This window comes from Tiliqua scincoides, chromosome 5, assembly GCF_035046505.1.
Source record: "Tiliqua scincoides isolate rTilSci1 chromosome 5, rTilSci1.hap2, whole genome shotgun sequence".
Taxonomy (NCBI): domain Eukaryota; kingdom Metazoa; phylum Chordata; class Lepidosauria; order Squamata; family Scincidae; genus Tiliqua; species Tiliqua scincoides.
In genome coordinates this window covers 143,663,383-143,687,725 of record NC_089825.1, presented here as the reverse complement: position 1 = coordinate 143,687,725, position 24,343 = coordinate 143,663,383, and the positions used below count along the sequence as shown (strand labels likewise).

General features: G+C 47.8%; 2 protein-coding genes across 2 annotated transcripts; both read right to left on the bottom strand.

The window, feature by feature from the left end:
* Nucleotides 1–540: 540 nt before the first annotated feature.
* LOC136654054 (perforin-1-like) lies at nucleotides 541–8,724 on the bottom strand. Its single transcript, XM_066630916.1, has 3 exons — nucleotides 8,180–8,724; nucleotides 1,111–2,073; nucleotides 541–646 (listed from the first exon to the last, which is right to left on the bottom strand). Exons 1-3 carry the CDS (start codon nucleotides 8,722–8,724, stop codon nucleotides 541–543), a joined length of 1,614 nt encoding a protein of 537 aa, XP_066487013.1.
* A 4,365-nt stretch (nucleotides 8,725–13,089) lies between these two features.
* LOC136654053 (perforin-1-like) lies at nucleotides 13,090–17,501 on the bottom strand. Its single transcript, XM_066630915.1, has 3 exons — nucleotides 17,402–17,501; nucleotides 16,957–17,251; nucleotides 13,090–14,143 (listed from the first exon to the last, which is right to left on the bottom strand). Exons 1-3 carry the CDS (start codon nucleotides 17,499–17,501, stop codon nucleotides 13,090–13,092), a joined length of 1,449 nt encoding a protein of 482 aa, XP_066487012.1.
* Between the last annotated feature and the right edge of the window lie 6,842 nt (nucleotides 17,502–24,343).

Here is a 24,343-nt window from a genome sequence, read left to right as displayed (position 1 = left end):
CTGTGCTTCTGTAGCAGAACCTTGGTTGTAAATAGTTTGTCCTCCTCCAAATGGTTTTTTTATTTTTAGTGATTTTATTTATTGTTTTTATAAATTGTTTATTTTAGCTGGAAATTGTAAGCTACCTTGGGCATCTGCTCTGGTAGAGGGAAGGCGGGTTAAAAATCTTTATTCAATTAAATAAATAAAACGAACAGAACACATCCTATCTAGCCCTTCCCTCCTTTTACTTCGGTTTGCGCTACCCAACAGGGAAAGGAGCCTGAGGCCAGTGAACCTGGGGACAGATACAGAACCATAACACTTATCCCATTCATTTCAAACCTCTGTGTCCCTGTTCTGCCAGTTTTGGCAAGCTAAACAGTGGTTGATGGGGAAGAAAGCAGATTGTGGACCCACGGAAAGGGCTGCCACCAGTCATGCTTGAAACCTTTCAGTGGGTCCTTCATCAGGGGTCCTTCTGCTTCGCAGTGGCCGCTTTATACTTTCACCCTGACATGAAACATGCATAGTTTATATACTATGGGCAGGAGGTCTGGTTTAGAGGGTAGAGCTGCTGTTATGCCCAGAGATATCATCTGAAGGTTGCCTGTTCGAGATCACCTGAAGCCGCAGGAGCGGCAAGCCCTTGACAAGCTGAGCACAGCTGTTTTGGGCGAGAGCCAAAAGAAGCCAGCTCTGAAACTCTTGGTCTGTGTATGAAGAGACGGCAGCCAGAATGTGACCAGACTCTGAGAAGATCCACCTGGAATGTAGTCAGTTCTTGGAAGACAGAACTTCTTTGTTCATTGTAAAAACTCCTTTGGGGGTTTAGAGAAAGCCTGCCCATGTAACTGCCTTGAATAAAGCCAAAGGAGCAATCTAATGGCCAGAAAGGCAGTATATAAATACCTGCTGTTGTTATGATTATTATTATTATGTATTTTTTTATTGTTTAACTTTTAATCCACTTTGCGATTTAATATTTGTTGGAAAGCAGGATACAGATGTCCTTAATAATGGTAATAATCATGAACAGATTCAGAGTTAGGCCACTGATGTAAATAATCCCAGCAGGAAGAACCAACCAGGTTATGACCACAATTCAAATGGTATTTGAAATGCATTCGCCCGTGATCCAAATAGCAGGTTGGGGACTCATATGTCCATGATTTCAGAGCCTGGCTGCACTGTCCCAGGAGGTTATCATTCCATCCAAAGTCCTGATCCCAGACTTCCACTTCCAGCTTGTTGAAATCCTTGTCAAGCTGGACAACTCCAAAATCCAAGGTGACATTCCATGATGGGTTGTTGTTGTTCCACACAGTGTGTGTGCACATCCGTCTCTTTTGGAAGGACACACTGACGTAGCCATCGGAACGTGTGATGAGGTCCCCCCACAAGTCTTCAGCACGTTCAATTGTCACCGTCAGCTTGGCCAGGCCTCGCTTTGGTGCGCAGCACATGGAGGTGGTGAAGTTATTGTTGGGACACTCACAAGAACAGAAGTCACTGGCGCTAGGCTGGGATCCTGGTGGGCAAGGCTTGGTGCAGTTTCTCCACAGAGCTCTTTCTCTCACATACTGGCTCACTGCCTGCTGCAAGCCCTCCCTCCGAGGGTCAGCCTTATCCACCAAGGTATGGAGTGGCTCTAGGGAGTAGGAGAGCATGGTAGGCATGGATTTTGTATATTCTATCCATTCTGTGCCATTATAAGAAAAAAAAGAACCCCAAATCTCTTCAGTCATTAACTGTAACGCATTGTAGAAATTTGAGTTTTTCTTCTTTTCTTTACACATCAGGAAGTCAGGGCTGTTTTTCACTCCATCAAAACTGAGAGCAAGACCCAAATCAATTGCCAGGCAACGACTTATATCAGAGGCAGTGGTGCCTTCCAGCACTGCCAGGCACACTGGAACAGCTGACAGGAACCTTGCACGTGCTCCCATGTCCAGCTCTGTTACAAAATGAGTCCCATAGCTGCTAATGAGGTCGAAATAGTCTGGCTTTGAGCTGGAGTCATACTTTTCGGGGAGATTCTTTACCTGGTTTTCAAAGTGTTTGCTCAGAAATCGGTCTTTGCCGATGCGGAACCTGGAAAAGGAATGAGAAGATAATTCAGAGAGCAGAAATGGAACCATTCTGCCCATTATGGGCTTGTGCTCATGACACTATTTTTGAGTTGTCAAAAAAGCTACAATTCTGAGATGACCGTAAAATTGCTTTGTTGAATCAGATGGCCCAGAGGTCTGTCTGATGCAGCATTTTATTTCCAAGTGCAATCTACCAGATTCTTCTAGATTGGGAGGCTTCCAAGTGTTACTTGCCATGCTTTTTAACCATGTCTTAACATGCAAACACAAAGGTGGGGAAACAATCCAGTGTGGTGGCCAAAGGCACACCAGTGTGGCTTGGCGGTGAAAGGATAACCAAGGCAAAAAAATATGTACCCTGAAACTGTACTGGAATGCTCTGAAAACCAAGCAGGGGTTTCAAACTGGGACTATCTAGACTGCCACTCACTCTTATACTATAAAGGGGGAACTGGAACTATGAGAGTGACACTCACTCTTATACTATAAGTCCAATTCCCTTGGGCCGAACTGGGAGGGCTGCAAACGTGCCATAAACCACGTTTGCGCCTCATCTTGGGGAAGCCAGGCCGGGGCTGACATAAGCCTCTGCGCTGGCTTCCCCTCAGCCGCTTGCATCAGCCCGCCTGCGCCGACACAAGTGGAAAAGGTAGGCATGGGGGGGTGGGGAGGAGGAGGGAGGGAGGCGTTCCTGGGCGGGGGGAGGGCAGGCGATGGGTGGCCCTCAGGGTGGGCAGGCGGGGAGCAGGAGGCGGGGCTGGGATCCAGCAGTTATGCCAGATCCCAACCCCCATTCCCGGGGAGAACGGAGTGGATTCAAGCCGCTCCTCTCTCCTCGGACTTGCACCACCTCAGGAGGTGGCGCAAGTCCGAGGAGACCCATTGTGTTCAGCAGCCCTTACCCAGGGGTAAGGGGAGAAGTTTCCCCTTACTTCTGGCTGAGCCGCTTCTGACCACAATCCTGCACTGGAGACAGCGCAGGCCTCCTGGCTTGCCTGTTCCAGCGCAGGTTAGGATTGCGCCCAGAGACAGCTACTAAGCATGCAGTCCCTTTGACTTGCAGGAGACAGACAGCCCAATCCTTTTGGGTTCTACTACTGTGGAAACTAGTATTCTGGTAACAGTACCTGCTTTACAGCTGTCACAAACTGGCAGAGAGTGAAACCTCAGACATCTGGAAAGCTGCCCAGCGTGCAGTGGCAGGGCGAGGAAGGCCTGACAACCCAGATAAGTTGTGGGGAGGGTGGGAATGGGGTGGAAAATGCTGTGACACATGTTTGTGACACCAGTGGCAGATCCGGGGGGGGCATGGATGCTTAGCTCCCCAAACTGTTTTCCAGCAGCCACATCGTTTCCTATGTGGGACTTTGCTGGCTGCCTCCTGCTTGGGGACTTTTCCTGGCCAGGCAACTCCCCTCCACCCCATTCCTTCTCCCTCCCCCCCTCCCCCCAAGTGTGTTGTGCGACTCCCTGGCAGGGAGGTTGTGGTTGGGGCTGCAGCAGCGAAAGAGTCCCCTGCGAGTTTGTGCCAGGCTGTCTGGGGGGATGGGGAAGGAGGACAAAGGGCACTGGGAGCTCCAAGTGGGGGAGGCAACCTGGCCCACTCGCTGCCCTTGGCTTCAGGCGGGAAAGTCGGGTTGTTCAGGAGGGAGGTCGCTGGGAGCTCCAAGGGGTCGAGCGGGGAGGGGAGGCTGCCCACTGCCTGGGCCTCTCCTCTATGAAACTGCATCTGAATTCAGGCTACAATCCTCTCCACACCTTCCTGGGTGTAAGCCCCCTTGGCTATAATGGTGCTTACTTCTGAGCAGACAATCAGAGGCTTGGGCTCTGAGGCTGCAATCCCACCCACACTTTCCTGGGAGTAAGCCCTCTTGACTATAATGGGATTTATTTCTGAGTAGACAAGCACAGGCTTGGGCTCTGAGGCTGCAATCCTGTCCACACCTTCCTGAGAGTAAGCCCCCTTGACTATAATGGGACTCACTTCTGAGTAGACAAGTATAGGATGGGGCTCTGAGGCTGCAATTCTCTCCACACTTTCCTGGGAGTAAGTCCCCTTGATTATAACAGGATTTGCCCCTGAGTATACAAGCATAGACTTAGTCTCTCAGTCATAAATAAGTCATAATTTACATCACATGAGATTTTCCAAGAATCCTTCAAGCTTCACACATTGGTGGGCCCCACAGAAACATCAATTATCTCTCAGTAATATTAGGAAGCTGTACTTCATCATCCACACTCATGAAATGTGCACAGAGGTAAGAGAGCTATTTGCTGTTCTACATGGTACTTTGAGGGACTAGTGATCCCAGATTAGATCACACAGCATGCATGCAAAAAACTCTAGGTTGGACACAAGGAAGTACCTGTAATGCACCTGCAAATTCACTCCCATGGGATGTGATGGGGACTGGTGGCTTTAAAAGGAGATTAGATCAGCTGTTCCCAAACCTTTTAGCACTGGGACCCACATTTTTAAACAACACTCTATCAGATCCCACTAGGCTTACCAGACTTTTTAAATAGAAGATCTAGTAAGAAATGATATTAGTAGCTATCTTGCAAACTGCAGGAGCTTAGCTCTTTGCGGGGTAATTAGCAGCTACAGTATCTGATTTTTGAATAGCTTGAGACAGTTAGTTATCTGATCTTTCCATCATCCTTTGGGTGCCCCACCTAAGATCAAATCATGACCCACCAGTGGGTCCCAACCCACAGTTTGGGAACCACTGGATTAGATAAAACTCATGAAGGATTTATTATTAATGGTTATGGTCAGGATGGATAAATGAAACCACCTTTGGCTTGGCCTCTGTGGCCAAGTTTTGGTGGGTGGGTAGATCTGGGCTCCTGCCTGGACTTGGAGCCCAGATCTACTGGCTGGGTAGACTGGGCTCCCATTCCAGCTGAAGTCCAGGTGGGAGCCCAGGTCAACCCAGCTGGTAGATCTGGGCTCCAAATCCAGGCAGGAGCCCAGGTTTACCCCTCCCAGCAAACCTTGGCCAAGAGGCTACAAGTTAAACCAGGAGCCCAAGTCTACCCACCTGGTTGACCTGGGCTCTGGAGTTGGTAGTTATCATTCCCCCCCCCCCAACGCAAACATTGGATCCACCCTTGTGCGACACAGGCAGGAGGAGGTGACATCTGAAGAGGGTGACTTGCTATAATGGAAATGCACAAGGCAGGAGATAGGATGTGGTGTCAGCAATGGCCCCTTTAAGGGTTAAGGCCTGGAATTTCAGCAGAGGGTGCTGCACAGCTGCAGCCACTTGAAGACAATAGAGCCCTCAGGGATAAAAGTAGCACCTGATGAAGCGAGAGTTTGGTGGATGTTAGAAGGAGGAAAGCTGAAGGAAGGAAGGAAGGAAGGAAGGAAGAGGACTGGACTGTGGATCTAATGGAACTACTGATGGACTTATGGGTGAATGGGCTTTGGAGATTGCTGGAACAGACTGCTAGAGATACTGGTACCTGTTTGCCATGCCCAAGACCTGCTGAGGACCAAGGTGCTGCTGCAGTGGTGGGAGGAGTTGCTGGCAGGAGAGGGGAGGAAGGAGGACCTCTGCAGGTTGAATGGGTGAGGTTCCCTGGTGGTGGGGTCCAGCAGTGCTGCAGGGCAGAAATAGGGCCATTATTGGGGAAGGAAAGGGTGCTAATTAGCTTAAAGTGGGGTGCTAATTAGCTGAAAGTGGGGATAAAGCCTCTAAGTGAAGCTTGGACTGGGAATCTGGCAGAACACCTGCACTGGATGCTCTCCCCTCCAGCAGCAGCCACCTTTGTCTCATTGAGAAGGAGAAAGAGAGATAATAATTAAGAAAGGAACTGAAGTGAGCCTCACTCTTTTAGCCCAGTCCTTAAGCTAAGATGGGGCAGAAGGTGAGAGACAGATGTGGCAAAGGAAAGTGAGGGAGTTCAGAGCACAAGGATAGTTATAGTGTGGCAAGCACTGGTGTACCTGATGGGATCAGTGGGTACAACTGTTCTGGGGTGGCATGATTGGGCGGTGCTGCCAACATCCACTGCCCCCCTCAGTTGTACTGCCCAGGAAGCCTGTCAGGAGAACCTCCAGTCATGACTGGAGGTGTTGTGAGAGCCACCTGCAGCCTCTGCAGCTCTCAGAAAGCCTTTGAAGGCCTTAGCACAGTACTACTCATTTTTAGAAAGTTCCTCAATGGCTAGTAACATTTATATCACTAACCAGATCCTGTACCACACAATATTCAACCCAGAGTTACCTGTCCTCTGGTGGGCTCCATGACTAGCTGCTCTCACGCAAGTCACTTATCAAGTCAAGAAATCTGGTCTCTCTTTCATGATCAAATTGACCCAGTTGATATGAGAATAATTTGAGTCCACCATGATTGCAACACTCTCTTTGATGCCTCCCTGACTTGTTTTCTCATTTCAAAGGCCCCTTCAGGTTTTTGGTCCAAAGGATGATAGCACGCCCCCAGTATCACATTGCTCCTTGAGCCTGGTAATTTAATCCACAGCGATTCTGTGGTGGAGTTGGACCTCAATCTCTGGTGTGCTGGATTCCACCTGTTCTTTAACATAGATGGTCACCCCTCCTCCAACATGCCCCTCCTTGTCCCTCCTATAGAGTTTATGGAGTGGGATTGTGGTATCCCACTGATTCTCCTCATTCTACCATGTTTCTGTTATACCCACTAGATCAATGTTTTTCTCTAGCCTCCAAACATTCCAGTCCTTCCATCTTTGCCCAGAGACTTTGGGCACTTGCATAAAAGAACTTGCATACAGAGTCCCCAAGATGGGCTGCTTATGTGCTCTTTTTCCCCTGCAGCCTCTCATTCTGCTGGATCGGCTATCACATCCCATCATGCTTCCACTCCCAATTCCTCCCTTGTTGTAGGAACCCAAGTCACTACCCTGTTGTTCTGTAAATTATACACAGGGATGAAGAGTCCTGAACCAGACACCATTTAGCTTTTGTTGGGTTTTGCCCAGAGTTCAGTTTAGAAGCTGCTCTGCCACCTTTTTAATGTTATGCACCAGCAGCCTGGTTCCACTATAGTCCAAATGAAGCCAGTTCCTCTTGTTACAGGCCTGTCTTGTCCCAAAACGTTCCCCAGTGCCTAATGAAATTAAATCTCTCCTTCTGATACCACTGTCTCTTCCATGCATTGAGACCCCTGATTTCCTCCTGCCTAGGTGGCCCTGTGCATGGAAAAGTTAGAATGCTACCTTTGGGGTCCTGGCTTTGAGCATCTTATCTCCTCCCTAACACTCTCTACCAGCCTATCTAGATGAGATATAATGTCCTCAACCTTCTTCTTTATTTAAGGGAGGTGTGCATAACACAGGCCAACACACATTTTGCTTCCTTAAACGTTACACCAATTCCTGGGTATATTTGGGGTGCTGATTCCAAAAATGGCATCCTTTTTGCCTTATCACGTCTAGTTTTGGAGATATAGTATAGCCTCATTAGTGAATGGTTCAATGAGCTTCCTCATGCGGAAGCCATGGCTTCCTCACGAGGAAGCTGATTGAACCATTTTTGGAATTGGAACCCAAATTCATATCAAACCACCATAAAGGGGGGGGGGTGACGGGGTGCTTTGCACTCATGTTATGTAGACAGGGCTGCAGCAGGCTGCAGGAAGTGTGGGGAGCCCTGCATAGCACTCCTGCAAAATGGAAGTGCTTTGTGCCTGCTTTTAGCAAACGTCCCAAGCCTTGGGGAGCACTGCGCAGGGCTCCCCGCATCTCCTTTAGATTGCTGCAACCCTGCCTGCTTGACGCAAGTGCTTTGGGGATTGTTGCTGCCTCCTTCTCCCACCCCTTAAAGGGATAGGGGAAGCGTTACACAAACTGGTGGGTCATGACCCACCAGTTTGACAACCACGGTTCTTGATTTATTCTGGACTATTCTCGTTCGGCTGGGATGCTGTGGCTGTTCACAGTTCATGGAAATGTGCACAGAGGCACTTATCAACAAAACTCTCGAAATTTCTGTTGGTTTCAAAAGGAAATCATTCATGTTTCCTTTTGGTTTTCTCCAACTCCACCCAGCAAGGAGAGTCAACACCAGCCCCACCAGCCTCCCGCACCAGCACCCTGCATTCCCCCCTTCTCACTTGTAGTGTGAGCAAGTGATGTGATGGAGAAGAAACATGTACTTGTCCACTGAATTCTTCTGTATGCATCTTTGAATTGCTTTGGAATGTGATCCTGCAAGAGCCCACTGGACCTTATCTCTGGGGCCGATCTTCAGGTCCAGCTCATGCCTCCAGTCATTTTTCACTTCCAGTGCTGTCCAACTTTCAGCAACACCAATAACCGACTGTTGCACTGAGTGTTCCACATTCTGCTGGCAGGGAGTGTGGGCTTCCCAGTTGCTCATGATCAAGGGAAGCCTCTGAAGTGGCTTCCCTTCCAGCAAGGGATTCTCACACACAGTGCAGTCCATGGCAGGAGTTATTTTATACAAATCCACCCAAGGATACATTGCACCACCTGTTACGGTTATATCAATACCCATCTCAACTGCGTCGGCACCTGGGACAAAATCGGCATTCTTGCATTCATCAGCTGTGCCCTTCCGGCATTTTGGAGAGACAGAAGGGAGAAGGAGAACGAGGAGAAACACACAGGCAGCAGAGGTGGGGTTCCTCTTGTGCATGGCTGGTCCAGCAGGAAGGCACCCTAGAAAAGAGGAAGAGGCTGTTGAGTTGCTCATCTGGGGATGGGTCACAAGTGGCTCCAGAAGTGGAGCCAGAGTGTTGCAGCTTTGTGTAAAGAAATACTCCACATGATGCGCAATTAATGTGTGGAACTGACAGTGTGCTCCTGTGCATGTCTACTCCCAAGTCTCTCCCATGTGCTCTGTGATGAATCCCTTGCAATACCCCCCCCCCCTTTGAGCATCTCGTTTGCTATTTTTCTACTGTTTTAACTCCCCAGAAGCTTTTAACTCCCCAGGAGCTTCTGGAACAAACTTTGCAGCAGGCTTTGCCTATGTGAAGGGGAAAGAATTGCACAACCAAGAAGGGGTAGTTTGGAAGACTGCCTGGGGCCCTCAAAATGCAACAAAACCGCTGCCCAATGGTAGGAAAATCTATTGATGATGAGTACATACTGCTTTCCAACAAATGTTTGGCTTTTTTATTTTTACTTTCTCTAAGTTTTTAAAGTGCATCCCCAGTATCCACGGATTTGCAGGATCTCTGTGTGTGTCTCTGAAATGCCCTGTGGATATAGGGGTACTCCCACATTAGTGAATGAAAGAGAGCATATGTGTTTGTGAACCAACATGACAAATGTCCAAGTTCAGAAGAAGTGGAGGTTGAGATTCACCCATTTAAAGTAGCCCAGAAAGAACCACCCACTCGCTCAAGTCCAAGTGAAAGGACTGGGGAGTCTTTGTGCAACATAAGTAGGTTAAGCTAGGGGCTGCCTAGTGACAATGGTGATGGGCTTTTATGCTATTTTGCTTGGTTTTCCTGTTTAGCCCTGGATAAACTTCTCCCTAAGGGGTGCTAGGAACGATTGAGCAGCATCTTGGCTCCCTCGTGTGCTAATGGGTATTGGATCTGTTGGATGAAAACCTTCCTTGATGCTTTCCAGCGAAACTGAGGGCCCAATCCTATTTAATTTCCAGCACTGATGCAGCCATGCATCTTGTAGTGGGGGGGGCAATTCCCTTACCTCGGGGTTGCATTGGCACTGGAAAGTTGGATAGGATTGGGCCCTGAGGCATTTACCTTCAGCCTGCTTGTACTTCTTTTTTTTTTGGTCCATCTTCCCTTTCCCATGTTGTCTAATATATTTTGTGGAGGTTTTTAATTAATTAGTTATATATTGGCCTGCTTGGTCTGTGTCAGACTCCTCTAAAACAGGGTTGTCTAAACGTTTTGGCCAGAGGGCCGTACCAGATATCTGGCATAGTGTTGAAGGCTGAAAAAAAATTAATTTTAAATATAAAATTTAAATAAATACATCAGAATTTCTCCAAGCACACACGCACACCACAGAAATAAGGCACACACTCAAATGGACCTCCATTCCCCCACCTGTCCAGTCCTCAGAACACACTCTGGACATGACCAAGCACAGCTCTGGTTGTGTTTGGTTGAGTGGACCAGACGCTGGCCATGGGCCAGATAGAGGCTTGCCATGGGCTGCATCTGTCCCCCGGGCTGCGGTTTGGAGAGCCCTGCTCTAATCTACGGCACATGGGCCAAATCCAAAGGCTGTGGCAGTCCTTTCCCCGGGTGAATGGGGCTTACTGGTCCACTGAGCCTCTTGTCTTCACTCTCCATCTTCCCCAAACCTCACATTGGCCAGCTGCTTGCATGATCCATTGCTCCAGCAGGCTCTGTGCCCAGATTTCCAGGCAGATGCTGCTGGCTGGTGCAAAGTTTGGGGAAGATGGGTGTGAAGATAAGAGGCTCCCTGGTGGAACAGTAAGCTTTGCTGGCACCAGGGAAGCCTTTACTAGTGGGCAGTGGTCTCCAGTTTGAAAATTGTTGGCCTATGTTCATGGGTGATTCCATGCATTCTTATGTCTTTTCATGCTGCAGATGCCACTGTGGGATTGATTTTTTAGTTAGAACCAATCCATTACGGGTTACAGGCCACTATGTGCATGTACAACCTCCTGATTTTAGAAATGGGCTATGTCAGAAGGCCAGATGCAGGGGAGGGCACCAGGATGAGGTCTCTTGTTATCTGGTGTGCTCCCTGGTGCATTTGGTGGGCCGCTGTGAGATACAGGAAGCTGGACTTGATGGGCCTATGGCCTGATCCAGTGGGGCTGTTCTTATGTTCTTATGCACTCTCCTGGGAGAGTTTTTTTTCCCCAGAAGGTGTTTCCAAAAGGGCTATTTTTGCTTAGGGGAATTATTACACTGCCCTTATTAGAACATCAGGACCTCAGGCTGGATAACAAGATGGTGTAATGCAGAGAAATTCCCTTTTGCTTAAAGAGGAAACTGAGAGAAAGATAACTTTCAAGAAAAGATTACGGTTTTATTACAAAAGAACAAAGATAAAAATAATGCACATGGAGAAATGATAAAGGCATATTTCTTGGTCCTAATGATTGAATACAGTGTACCTAGCTTTGATGGTGGTTGCTTGTGAATTACCTTTGGTGCATCCGAGGAAATCAGAAGAGAAAGGGGGTTGTAGGGAAGGATTTTAGGGGTCTCTGCTATGCCAGCCCCAGCTGCTAGCTAAAGATGGGGAGAGAAGGGAAGAAAAGGGGGGGAGATGGGAAAGTTCCAGGCGCAAGTTAGTTACCTGTCCTGCAGAGCAGTCGGGGGAAGAGAGAGTCTTGTGGAGAGGCCACTCTGACACAACACAGAAAGAGAGGGAGGGAGGGAGGAAGACCTCTCTTATAAGGATTTGGGATATAGTGCCTACGTGCTGAGCTGGAAGGCAGCTTGATTGCTGGTTGCTTAACACAATGCTGAGTCCTTGGCAATTATCAGCAAAAGTCAATCAGGGGGCTGATGACTGGCTTCCTGGAAAGGGAAACTTAGCAAAGACTGTGTGGAAAAAATACAGGAGGTAGGTACAATACAATGAATCAGAAACAGAATTTCAACACCAGTATCATGAAAGGCAGTTCAAGTTTGCCTACAGTATTGTAGGAGATGCCTAAAAGGGTGATTTGATTAAGACACAGGAATTCCTCCCATGGTGTGTGTGTGTGTGTGTGTGTGTGTGTGTGTGTGTAAACTAACAATGAGCTTGTGGCTTGATCAAAGTCCTGGAAATGCGGCCTGTATGCTGGGAGAACAGTTTAGCTTGCAGGATATTAGAGTCCATAATAGCATAACCTGATATAGAGAGACAATCACAGCTAAAAGGCAAAAAGGGGGGATTTTCACATAACAAAGGTCCACCTCTGCCTGTAGTCTCTGTACCCTGAGATGATGGCAGTGGACATGATCCACCAAGGCTTTTCCCCATCCAGCTGCTAGTTCAATCAAGGGAAAGTTGGAAGCAGGAAGAGTTTTGGCAGTACCTTTGATAGAACACAGATATTTCAATGTGGTTTGTTTCATTGCATTCTGCATGGAATTACACATTGATTGATATATAACATGATGGTATTATTCCTCCAGATTCTGATTTTAGTGGTTTTGAAAACTTGTGGAGACACACACACACACCAACTTACTAACACCTTATTGCAGCAGTTCTTAAACTTTTAGCACTGGGACCCACTTTTTAGAATGACAGTCTGTCTAGGACCCATTGGAAGTGATGTCATGGCCAGAAGTGACATCATCAAGCAAATTAAAATAAATAATTATAAACAGGAGCCAGCCCTGTTCCACCAAGTGAATTTTCTCTGCAGTCTGCCTGCAATAACCCCCCCCCCCCAAAAAAAAAAAAAAAAATCAGTGAGATTTCCAGCCCTCCCCAGTGCCCAATTTAAAGTCCTTCTATTTCAAGCACATCAATACAAAGACCCACCTGGCTTTATAAGTCTGAGAGCCCAATCCTATGCTTGTCTACCCAGAAGTAAGTCCCATTAGAGTCAGTTGTGCTTACTCCCAGGAAAGTGTGGGTAGGATTGGGCTGTGAGGGAAACTTTGCAAGTGCAAAAGAGAAAACTTTCCCTTTACCAGTTCAAGCCTCTTTGTTGGTCCTTTCTAGTGGGGGCGGGGAGGCTGCCTTCTGGGGCTTTGCCTGGCCTGACCACCAGCCAAGGCATGTCTGCCTACTCATGAGTAAATGCTACATGAGGCTGCTTCGCTTCCCATAGGGTTCCATACGCTTGCAGCTGGCAAACTGAACAAAGCTGACGGGAGGCAGCCAGGTTGTGCACCCACGGAGAGGGCTGAGACCAAACATACGTGAAATCTTTCAGTGGCTCTCTGTCTGCAGGGACCCTTTTGCTTCACAGGGACTGCTTTGCCCACTCATTCTGACATGAAATGCTCATAGTTTTTGTATTTGTTATATTTATTGCTTTAGCTATGTAAACAGTTTGGGAGCTACTTTCTTTTGGAAAAGGGGTAGACAAACATTCTTAATGATGTTGATAATAATTGCTTGAGATCTGAATAAAATAATCCCTGCAGGAAAAACCACCCAGGTGGGGCCCACAGTCAAAGTGGTACTTGAAATGCACACTCCCATGATTCAAAGGACAGCTTTGGGGCATTATGTTCCAAAGAATCACATTCAGGGTACATTTCCCCAGAAGGTCGTCATCCCATCCATGGTCCTCATCCCAGACTTCCACTTGCAGTTTGAGGGGCGTTTCATGGATCTGGATAACTCCAAAATCCAAGATGGCGTTCCATGTGGGGTGGTTGTTGTTCCACACAGTGTGTATGCACATCCACCGTTCTTGGAAGTATACACTGACGTAGCCGTTGGAACGTGTGACACGGTCCCCCCACCAGTTGTCAGCACGTTCGATTGTCACTGTCAACTTGGCCAGGCCGTGCTTCTGTTCACAGCACATGGGCTTGGTGAAGTTATTATTAGGACACTCACAAGAATAGAAGTCACTGGCGCTAGGCTGGGATCCTGGTGGGCAGGAACGGCTGCAGTTCTTCCACAGAGCTCTTTCTCTCACATACTGGCTCACTGCCTGCCGCAAGCCCTCCCTCCGAGGGTCAGCCTTATCCACCAAGGTATGGAGTGGCTCTAGGGAGTAGGAGAGCAAGGCAGGCCAGGATTTTGCACTTTCCATCCACTCTGTGTCGCCAGTCGAAGTCGTTGTGGTTATTATGTGTATCAAACAAAAGAAATTTGGGTTTTTCTTCTTCTCTTCACACATCTGGAAGTCAGAGCTGTTTTTCACTCCAGCCAAACCATGAACAATACCCAGATGAATTGCCAGGCAGCGACTTAACTCAGAGGCAGTGGTGCCCTCCAGCACTGCCTCGCACACTGGAATAGCTGACAGATACTTTGCTTGCGCTCCCACGTCCAGCTTGGTTACAAAATGAGTCCCATAGCTTCTAATGAGTTCGAAATAGTCTGACTTTGAGCTGGGATCATACTTTTCAGGGAGAGTATTTATGTAGCGTTCAAAGTCACCACTCAAGAACTGGTCTTTGCCGACATGGAACCTGCAAAGACACGAGAAGAGAATTCCAAGAGCATAAATAGAATCATTCTGCCTGTTATGGACTTGTGCTCATGATACTGTTTTTGAGTTATCAAAAATGCTACAATTCTGAGATGACCGCAAGAGTGTTTTGTCAAATCAGATGGTTCAGGGGTCTATCTAGTGGAGGAGTGGGCAAACCCCGGTCCAGGGGCCTTTGCAGCCCTTGGGGACCCCCAATCTGGCCCACAGGGAGCTCCCACTCTCCAACAAGCCTGCCGTATGCTTCAGACTGGGCAGGAAAGGGAGAGCAGAGTGAAGGCTGCTGGGAAGAGCCCCAGGGAGACAGAGAAGGGGTTAAAAATAAGCTAGATGTATTAGGTTTTTGTTTATTTTAGTTTGTCCTTCCCATCCAGAAGTGGGGAGCTCTTAGTTCACTCAGCTTATGCTAGTCCAAGTGGGAATCCAGGCCCTCAGCTTAGTTTTGACCTGTGAAGCCAGTCCCATTGAGGAGACTTTTATTTGTTGCAACCCAACAACTGGTCCTGGGTGGCGGGAGGAGGGGCAGTGAGCAGCCCCGGGGTGGGTGGGCGGTCCTGGAGTCAGGTGGGCGGGGAGTGGGAGGCAGGGCTGGGATCCCAACCCCAGTTCCCGGGAGAACAGAGTGGCTTCAAGCCGCTCCACTCTCCTTGGACTTGTGCCACCTCCAGAGGTGGCGCAAGTCTGAAGAGACCATAGGGGCCAGCGACGTTTTCCCTTGCCTCTGGCTAAGCTGCTTAAGGGTACAATCCTGTGCTGGATACAGTGCAAGCGTCTTGGCTTGCCTGTTCCAGAGCAGGATAGGACTGAGCCCTTAATCACAATGGGAAGCCCTATCCCAGATGGGAAAAATTTACAAATATCAGATAAATCTGAACTACCATAGTCCCAATGTATCCACGGCGGGATCCACTCCCAGACCCTCATCAGATACTGAAACCCGCGCATCCTGGGGTCTGAGTTAACATTTTTAAAAGTAAAAAATTTAAAAAGCATTCCTTACCTTAGCGCCACAAACTGTGATGCATTCTGGGGCAAGCAAGGATTAAGGGAGTGGGTTGCAGGCCTTAGCACAACCTAAGCCACAGCCTTAGCCACAACCTTGTGGCTTCCAGAAGTGCCAGAGACTGTCCTCCAGCCCTCAGCCAGCATGGCTTATGGCACTAAAGTAAGGAACACGTTCAAAAACTCTTTTTTTATATTTTGAAATGTTTTAAAAGAAAATGCCTTTTTTTCTTTTAGTGCCTGGCGTGACCTAGAAGTAGCTTCTTGGAGTGCAAGGGACTGTCCCCTGCCAAATTCACGGAGGCCAACAAGGTGGATTGTGAGGACCACTGGGCTCTAACTTCCTCATTTTGCAATGGATTTGTACTAAATTTGGATGCATGCTGGAGACTTGTCACCTAGTTCCTCTGTTCCTGATTTCATGAAGATTGAATGGAGGGCTTCAGATCTGTTCAGGGCTTATCATAGTAGAAGGCTGATTTCCTGGCCTGATCAAGGCACAACACTGGTTTGCCTTGAATAACCATAATGCTTATCTTCCCCCCCCCACACCACACACTATGGCTTAGCCAGAATTAGGCCAATATTTGCATCACCCTATCTGAAGCATTTTGGTGGTATTTGCCACTCTCTACCCCAAGTAATTATGCCAGGAGAAAGGACACATACAGGGACATCAAGCAGAGTTCCCCAAGCAGCATGCCATGGACAGAACAATAGGGAGGCAGGAGGTGTCCGAGCTCCGCAAGGTGGGAGGGGACAGAAATGGCAGACAGGTGGAAAGGTCGCCCCCAGCAGCCGGGTGGCTTACAAACCAATCCTTTGCAGCTCTACCCAGAAGCCACTGCTGTCAATGGGGCTTCCTCCCAGGTAACTGTGGAGGATACTTGAGTGAACTGTTCATTCATTGCAGCCTAGTCCTCCTTCTCCACTCCACCCCCCACCTCCTGGAGCCAACCTACCCCTCCTCTTGCCAAGTCTACCCCTTGTGCCAATTTGAATGCAGCTTCTAGATCACCCATGAGATCTTTAAGGATGCCACAAAAAAACAAAAAAACAAAACAACAACCAGCACGCGCGCACACACACACATACACACAGACCAAGATTCTCTGTGTGAGATGCCAAGCAGAGTGGTGGGGCCTATAGGTTAGAGGGGATAGACTTGAGTTCCTGAGACTTCACTTGTTCCCAAGAAAAATTCCTGAGTCACTTCCTGTGGACTCAAGTGTCTTGAAACTCAAGTCTCAAGTGTCTTGAGACTGTGGACATGTGTCTTGAGACTCGAGTCTGAGGGCCCTGTTCTATCCAGTTTTCCAGCACTAGTGCAGCCGTGCCAACAGGACATGCGCTGCATCCTGCAGTAAGGGGGCAGTCATGGAGGCATCCCCAAGGTAAGGGAATGTTTGTTACCTTCCCTTGGGGCTGCATTGCGGCTGCACTGGCATTGGAAAGTTGGATAGGATTGGACCCTGTGTATTTAGGGTTAGTTTGCCCATCCATGGTGAGGACATTCTTGTTTATTTAAGGGAGCTGTGCATAATTAGCAGGCACAAACTTCTGGACTTACTCTGGACTATTCCTTGTTCAGCTAGTATGCTGTGGATATTCACAGTTCATGGAAACAAAAATGCAGAGGCACTTATCAACAAAGCTGTAGAAATTTCTGTTGGTTTTAAAAGCAAATCATTCATGCTTCCATTCAGTTTTCTCCAACTCCACCCAGGAAGGAGAGTTAACTCCAGCCCTGCCAGCCTCCCACATCAGCACCCTGCATTCCCCCCTTCTCACTTGTAGTGTGAGCAAGTGATGTGATGGAGAAGAAACATGTACTTGTCCTCTGAACTCTTCTGTATGCATCTTTGAGTTGCTTCAGAATGTGATCCTGCGAGAGCCCACTGGACCTTATCATTGCGGCTGATCTTCACATCCAGTTCTTTCCTCCAGTCATTTTTCACCTCTAGTTCTGCCAATGCCTCAGCCACAGCAATGAATGACTGCTGCACTGACTGTTGCACTTTCTGCTGGCAGGAAGTGTGGGCTTTCCAGTCGGACACGATCAAGGGAAGCCTCTGGCGTGGTTTCCCTTTCTCCAAGGGAATCTCACACAAGGTGCAGTCCACAACAGGAGTTCTTGACTGATAAATGTTTCCCCAGATATGCCTTCATTCCAGTGTGGTTATATCAATACTTGAACCAGCCATGTTAACACCTGGCACAAACCTCGCCTTCTTACATTCATCAGCCGTGCCCTTCTGGCATTTAGGGGTGACAGCGGTGAGAATGAGAACTAACAGAAACACACAGGCAGCAGAGGTGGGGTCCTTGTTCTGCATGGCTGGTCCAGCAGGAAGGCACCCTAGAAAAGAGGAAGAGGTTGTTGACTTGCTCATCTGGGGATGGGTCACATGTTACTCCAGAAGTGGAGCCAGAGAGTTCCAGATGCTGTTAAAGAAGTACTCCACATGAAGTGCAATTAATGTATGGAACTCACAGTACACTCCTATGCATGTCTACTCCAAAGTCTCTCCCACTGTGCTCTGTGATGAATCACTGGCATGTCCTCTGTCCCCCTTTTGTGCCTATTGTTGACAATAGGTGGTAGACATTCTTCTTGAATTTCTGGTACAAGTTGGATGCAATGGAAAAGTATTTTATGTGCTAGGATGATCATGCAGTGGCCAAGAGCACTTCCATTACAAGCACACTTGACTGTTACAAGTCCATGAACCCATGCATCCAATGATCAGACAACACATCCGAACTACAGAGTATCCTTGGCACAAGTTTCAGTTCAGCCTCTCTTCCTCCAAAAGACGTTCCCTTCCCCCCTCATTCTCTAAGAGAGCTATGACATTCTCCTTTGCATACCTCTCTGCTCCCACAGCTTCTCCAGGTCAGCTAATCCAGCTTCATGGGAATGAACTTTTTTCCCTGGTGTCAGGAGCTCTTTGTTCCAAGCGCACACCCACAACTGATGCTCAGTAGGCAGCTAGTTGTACATGTGACACTCTAGACAATACATCTCATAGCAGCCACTCCCCTGCTGGCTTTTTGATCCTATAAAAATAAGTCAGATTAGGAGAAGAATATCTTGTTTTGTGGGTCGCCTCACCCTCAAATCTTTAAATACATTTCTCAGCCTGCTTGCTCCCCTATTGGCTATGTTGGCAGCTTTGTGCAAGTTAGCCCTGGATAGGCTCGTGCTATCTAGTGTACTGGATATAGTGTCACATGTATGACATGTATGATGGCCTATTGCATACCTGTTGTACATGTACCCTTGGTATCATGGGTTCTTGGCTCTTAGGGAGTTGGTTCATTCCTCTCAAGGTAAGGTAACCGATCTGGAGAAGCACAGGGAAAAGCAGAAAAGACTCTCAGAGATGTGATAGAAGCATTTTCCTTCCAGACTGAAAGTTCCTGGGCTGTCATGGAAAATCAGGATTTTGGGAAAGGGGTACCTAATTTTGAAGAAGAACAATCCCTTAGAGGCCCCCCACCTTTGGATAATGAACCCAAATCCTCTCATGGCAAGAATATTCCATGGTGGTTGGGGATACTCCTAATCATGAATGATTTGATCTCTAGGAACACAGAGAGGTGGGTTTGTGATGGGAACGTAGGACACCTGGTGACTGGACTTTCAACTGCAGGTGTAACATGTTATCTAGATAGGCTGGTAGCCAGAGCTGGTGAGGAGGTGGAGATGTGCCATATCTCAGCACCAGTGATATTCAGAAGTGTAGTTGAGCTGTCCCGGAAACCAAGTGTAAGTTGCTGGGAAGGATGTTGAACCCCAGGGTGCCTGGAGTAGCATATTCAGGTCCTAATCTTATCCCCCACTACCAGTGCCAATGAAACTGCTCTTTGGAGATGCGAACTGCATCCTAGGATGGGAGGGCACCATAGCTTGGGTAAGCGCCCTGGTCCCCTATGGGTCTCCCTGGATTCACACCAGCTCTAAAGTCTTGGGGCCAAATTCTCTCCAACTTTCCAGTGTTGATGCAGTCATGCCAATGGGTTGTGCCCTGCCTATTGCAGTGGTAGGGTCATTTACGGAGACATCCTCATAGTAAGGGATCATTTGTTCCCTCACCTCAGCCGCAAAGGAATCCTGCATCGGTGCCGGAATGTTGGGTATGATTGGGCCCAAGGGAGTTGGAATGGGTGAAAAGAGTGGGATAGGATCCTGGCACATGCCAGTGTCACCAGGATCAACCTTCTCCCTCCATGTCAAGAAGTTTTCCCAGGCCTTCCCAACCCTGCCCACTGCCCATCCTCGCCATGCCAACTTATTGGTTCCAGGGTGTCTGGGAAATCCACTACTGCTCAGCTTGTGCCAAGCACCATTTGTGGTGGTGACAGTGTGCGTTGGCAGCCAGCATTTTGTCATTGCTGTTGTTCTTGCACAAGTTCTGACAGTGCTCCCCAAGCATAGAATTGGGCAGTAGGACGTGCTTCTTCTTCCATGCAAAGGGCCAGTTAGAGTGGTGGAGCTGAGGAGTCTCAATGCTAGGAGGAGACAACAGAGCCAGGATGAGGGATTTGGATGTTCAAACCTGAGGAATGTTTTGAGACAAGCCAAACCTCTGCAGGGTGCCCAGGATTCACTTGAGCTGAAATGGGACCAGCCTGTGGGTGCTTAACGTAAAAAAAAAAAAGAATTACAGAGCCTGCGGTCCTATTTTTTAAAATTTTTTAAAAAAATTACAGAGCAGTTTCAAGCATTAAAACCAAACAATGGGGAGAAGTCGATAGGAACTAGGCAGCATTCGTTTTGGGTAAAATCATCACTAAGGATTGAGGGTGGATCTTTTTCAGGGTCAGTTTCAAAGTGAGCATACAGTAGGACATGGCAGCTGGTCCAAGAAATGAAAGGTTCACAGAGGAGAAGGCAGAAGGCAGAGACATCTGGAAAGAGACACTCTGTACAGGTGTTTATATGCAAGGTGGAGGAGTTGGAGTGGGCAGAGAACAAGCCAGTACTTCTTGCTCACAAGTTGTAGTTCAGTGTTCTTGGGCAGTTTTGTGATGGCCCATGACAGTGTAGCGACAACAAAGCTTTTAGAATTCTTTGAAAAGGTCAACAGGCATGTGCATGTGGGAGAACCATGGATATTATATATTTGGACTTTCAGAAGGCATTTGACATGGTCTCTCACTAAAGGCTGCTGAGAAAACTTCATAGTCAGGGAACTAGAGGGCAGGACCTAATATGGATTAAGAATTGGTTGAGGTCCAGGAAACAGAGAGTGGGTGTCAGTGGGCAGTTTTCACAATAGAGAGAGGAGAAAAGCGGAATGCCCCAAGGATCTGTCCTGGGACTACTGCTTTTCAACTTGTTTATAAATGACCCGGAGACATGGATAAGCAGTGAGGTGGTCAAGTTGGCAGATGACACCAGACTTTTCCAAGTGTTGAAATCCAGAAGGGATAGTGAAGAGCTCCAGAAGGATCTCCCCAAACTGGGAGAATGGACAGAAAAAATGGCAGATGCATTTCAATGTTGTTAAGTGTAAAGGAATGCACATTGGGGCAAAAAATCCAAACTTCACATATAGGCTAATGGATTCTGAGCTGTCTGTGACAGTTCAGGAGAGAGATCCTGTGGTGCTGGTGGACAGCTCGATGAAAGTGTCAGCCCAATGTGCAGTGGCAGTGAAGAAGGCCAATTCCATGCTATGGATCATAAAAAGGGGATTGAGAATAAAACAGCTATATTATAATGCCATTGTACAAATCGATGGTACGGCCACACCTGGAGTATTGTGTTCTGGTCCCCACATCTTCAAAAGAATATAGTGGAACTAGAAAAGGTGAAGAAGAGAACTACCGAAATTATTTCTGGGCTGGGGCACTCCCTTATGAGGAAAGGCTGCAGGGCTTGAGGCTCTTCAGTCTAGAAAAGAGGTGCCTGAGGGGGGAACATGATTGAGACATACAAAATTATTCAGGGGATGGAGAGTAGATAGAAGGATGCTCGTTTCCCCTTCACACAACACCAGAACCAGAGGACTTCCCCTCAAATTGAGTTTTGGGAGAGTTAGAACAGACAAAAGAAAATATTTCTTTACCAGCATGTAATCTGTCTGTGAAACTTCTTGCCACAGGATGTGGTGAGGGCATCCAGCCTAGATGCCTTTCAAAGGGGATTGGACAGCTTTCTGGAGGAAAATTCCACCAGAGGTTACAAGCCATGATGGGGATGTAAAGTCTGAGATTAGCTGGTCGCTCATTACAAGGGTCAGGTAGGACTTATTTTTCTGTCATTCGAATTGGCCGTGGGTGGCAGTTTTTTTGCTTACCCCAGACTGGTAAAGGAGGGAAGGTATATTCAGTAGGTTTCATGCACTAAAAATTGGTCACTGTGTTTAATAAAGTTCAACCCAATTGCAATCTGGTGTCTGTGCAGGGTGGGGGGTGTGAGGGTCAATAGAGTGCTAGATGCAGGAAGCTGGCAGCAAGATGCAGGTATATTGTGGTCGTGTGTGTGCTCCCTGAGGCATCTGGTGGGCCGCTGTGAGATACAGGAAGCTGGACTAGTTGGGCCCTAGGCCTGATCCAGCAGGGCTCTTCTTATGTTTTACTGCGCTGGTGTGCCTGCCGGATTGAATTGCTCTCTGTATGTGTTTTTTTCTGAAGGTGTATTAACACGCACACATGGAAGAAATCTATTTAATGTGCTGAGATCTAGTGCAGTGGCCAAGAGCACAGTGATTTGATGGGGAAATGGGGGAAATGGAGAAAGGCAAAGGCAAATGTGAATACAAACCATCTTTTATTGTGGAGGGTAATTTTACAAAATAAGTGAAGAGGAATTAAAAGCAAGCAGTTCAACAGTAAAAATACCATACACACCACTCTCACACCAAGGGCTCTCCATACACACCACTCACACAAAAAGAGGCACTGTGTGGGTTGTCCATTTGACTGCAGATGGGATAAGGAAGGCAGTGGGGGATTTTGTGGAATGACAGTGAGGCTACAGTTAAGGAACGAGATCTTTTTGCTGCTGATTGATTCCCTGCAGGAATCACTGGGCAAAGATCCCAAGATCAAGCAGTAATCTCCTGGGTTGAAAGCAGGGTACAAGAGGCCAGAGGGGCTCTAAAGTCAGATCCTGGCCCAGCCTCCCTCTCTCCACCTGCCCCTGGGAATGCTCGCCACCTACCCTCCCCCTGCCCTGGAACACCTCCCTTCCGCCGCCTCCTCCTCGCCCTCCCCACACATCCCGAGACCTCTACACTGGTCAAGCCAGCGCTAAATTCACCCGTCCATCTCCTGCTAGAGTGCTTTACAGCACTTTTGTGACACTGTTTGGCCGGCACAAGTGACTTGCACCAGCTGAAAGGATGCTTTGGATTGCGCCTTAGAAAGCTTACAAAGGCGCAGATGAAGAAGACAAGAAAGCTGCAAGCATAGAAGCACAGGCGCACGACCAGCAATATTAACAGAGAACTGAGACACATTTCCAGACCATCCATGTTTGTACCCTGGCAGAGAGATGCTCCGCCACACAGCCTGCATCTTTCAAAGCACAGGTCTCATGGATGTCTTCTGTTGCTTGAACAATCACTTCATTCAGCTAGGAGTAGAGTGTGTGTTGCAGGGAAATGATCTGCCCTGAGTTTGCTGCTGAGTTGCAAAGCTGGGGCGTAAAGGTTTTAAAATCCAGCCATCCATCCAATTTTGATGAGCAGAAGTGTTTGTGTCTTCATCAAAGTATGGGTTTAGTTCAAAGTTTCCTCTCTGGGAAACTCATATAGCGGTGTTTTCCTTAAGCACTTTTGTACCGCTTGAGGTTTGTCTAGTGTTTTCATTGGGGCCCACTGTTCTGGAGCTCTTATGTTTCTGTTATGTTGTACCAAGTATGGCAAAGTGTTAATCCTGATCCATGTATATCAAAAGTATTTCAAATGCTGAAATAAGCTGCAATACTAGGAAGGAGCTCTCTCTCCCTCCCCCCCCTCTCTCTCTCGGGGGGGGGATAATATGTGGAGCAGCTGAAAACAAAAATGACAGCAAATTCCATCCAAATCTAAAACTTTTTTTGACCTGGAAATTTACTTTCTGATTTTTAAATTCAGTTTGAACTTTTGTCCAAAGATCAGGGAAGGGGGAAGTATTTTATAAACTATCAGCCCTCCCCTTTAGTCTTTTTTCCCCCTGAAGGGGATTGTTTCCTCTGTTTTTCTCTCCCTCCCCCAAATACCTTTTCAAATAAACGTCAAATTAGGTTCCAAAAAGGCTGCTTTATCTCTTTCCACCTTTACTGGCTCATTTCTTTATTTCCCCTTTGTCAGCTGGGAGGATCCTTTTTTTCTCCAGGTGGGGGCTGGAGCCTGGACCCTGTTTCAAAGGCAGGTGATGTGATACACATGAGTAGTATGATGATAAAATGTGTGTACATGTGTTTAAATGATGATACTTTTTATGTAGAGTTCCCAGTGGTCTCCTATCCAGGGAGATTGATGAGATTTGCACTTGGCTGACCATTCACTGAACCTACTTACCAAAGAGGAATGTCTGGGTAGCAAGGGTACCCAGAATCAAAACTTCACATACAGGCTGCTGGGTTCTGAGCTGTCTGTGACAGATCAGGAGAGAGATCTTGGGGTGGTGGTGGACAGGTCGATGAAAGTGTCGACCCAATGTGCGGTGGCAGTGAAGAAGGCCAATTCTATGCTTGGGATCATTAGAAAAGGTATTGAGAACAAAACAGCTAATATTATAATGCCGTTGTACAAATTGATGGTAAGGTCACAGCTGGAGCATTGCATATAGTTCTGGTCGCCACATCTCAAAAAGGACATAGTGGAAATGGAAAAAGTGCAAAAGAGAGTGACTTACAGCCCAATCCTGAGCTGCCCGGGGCTCCCAGTCTTGGCGCCACAGAGAACGGCTGCCACTGGATCATGTGCGCCCTGGGCAACTGTGAGAGGCGCCTCAGGAGAAGGGGACTTTTGTCCCTTTTTCCCGGGTAAGGTAAGCTGCCCCGCAATGGGGTTACTCACTTTACCACCGACCAAAAGCTCGGCGGTAAAGTAAAGGTGCTCATGTAGGGCACCGAACCCTCCACGAACACCTTAGATCCACTTCACACATCCCCCCGCCTTCTCTCCACATCCCCCTGACCTCCCTCCTCCTCAAAACGCCTCATATCCACCACTGCCCA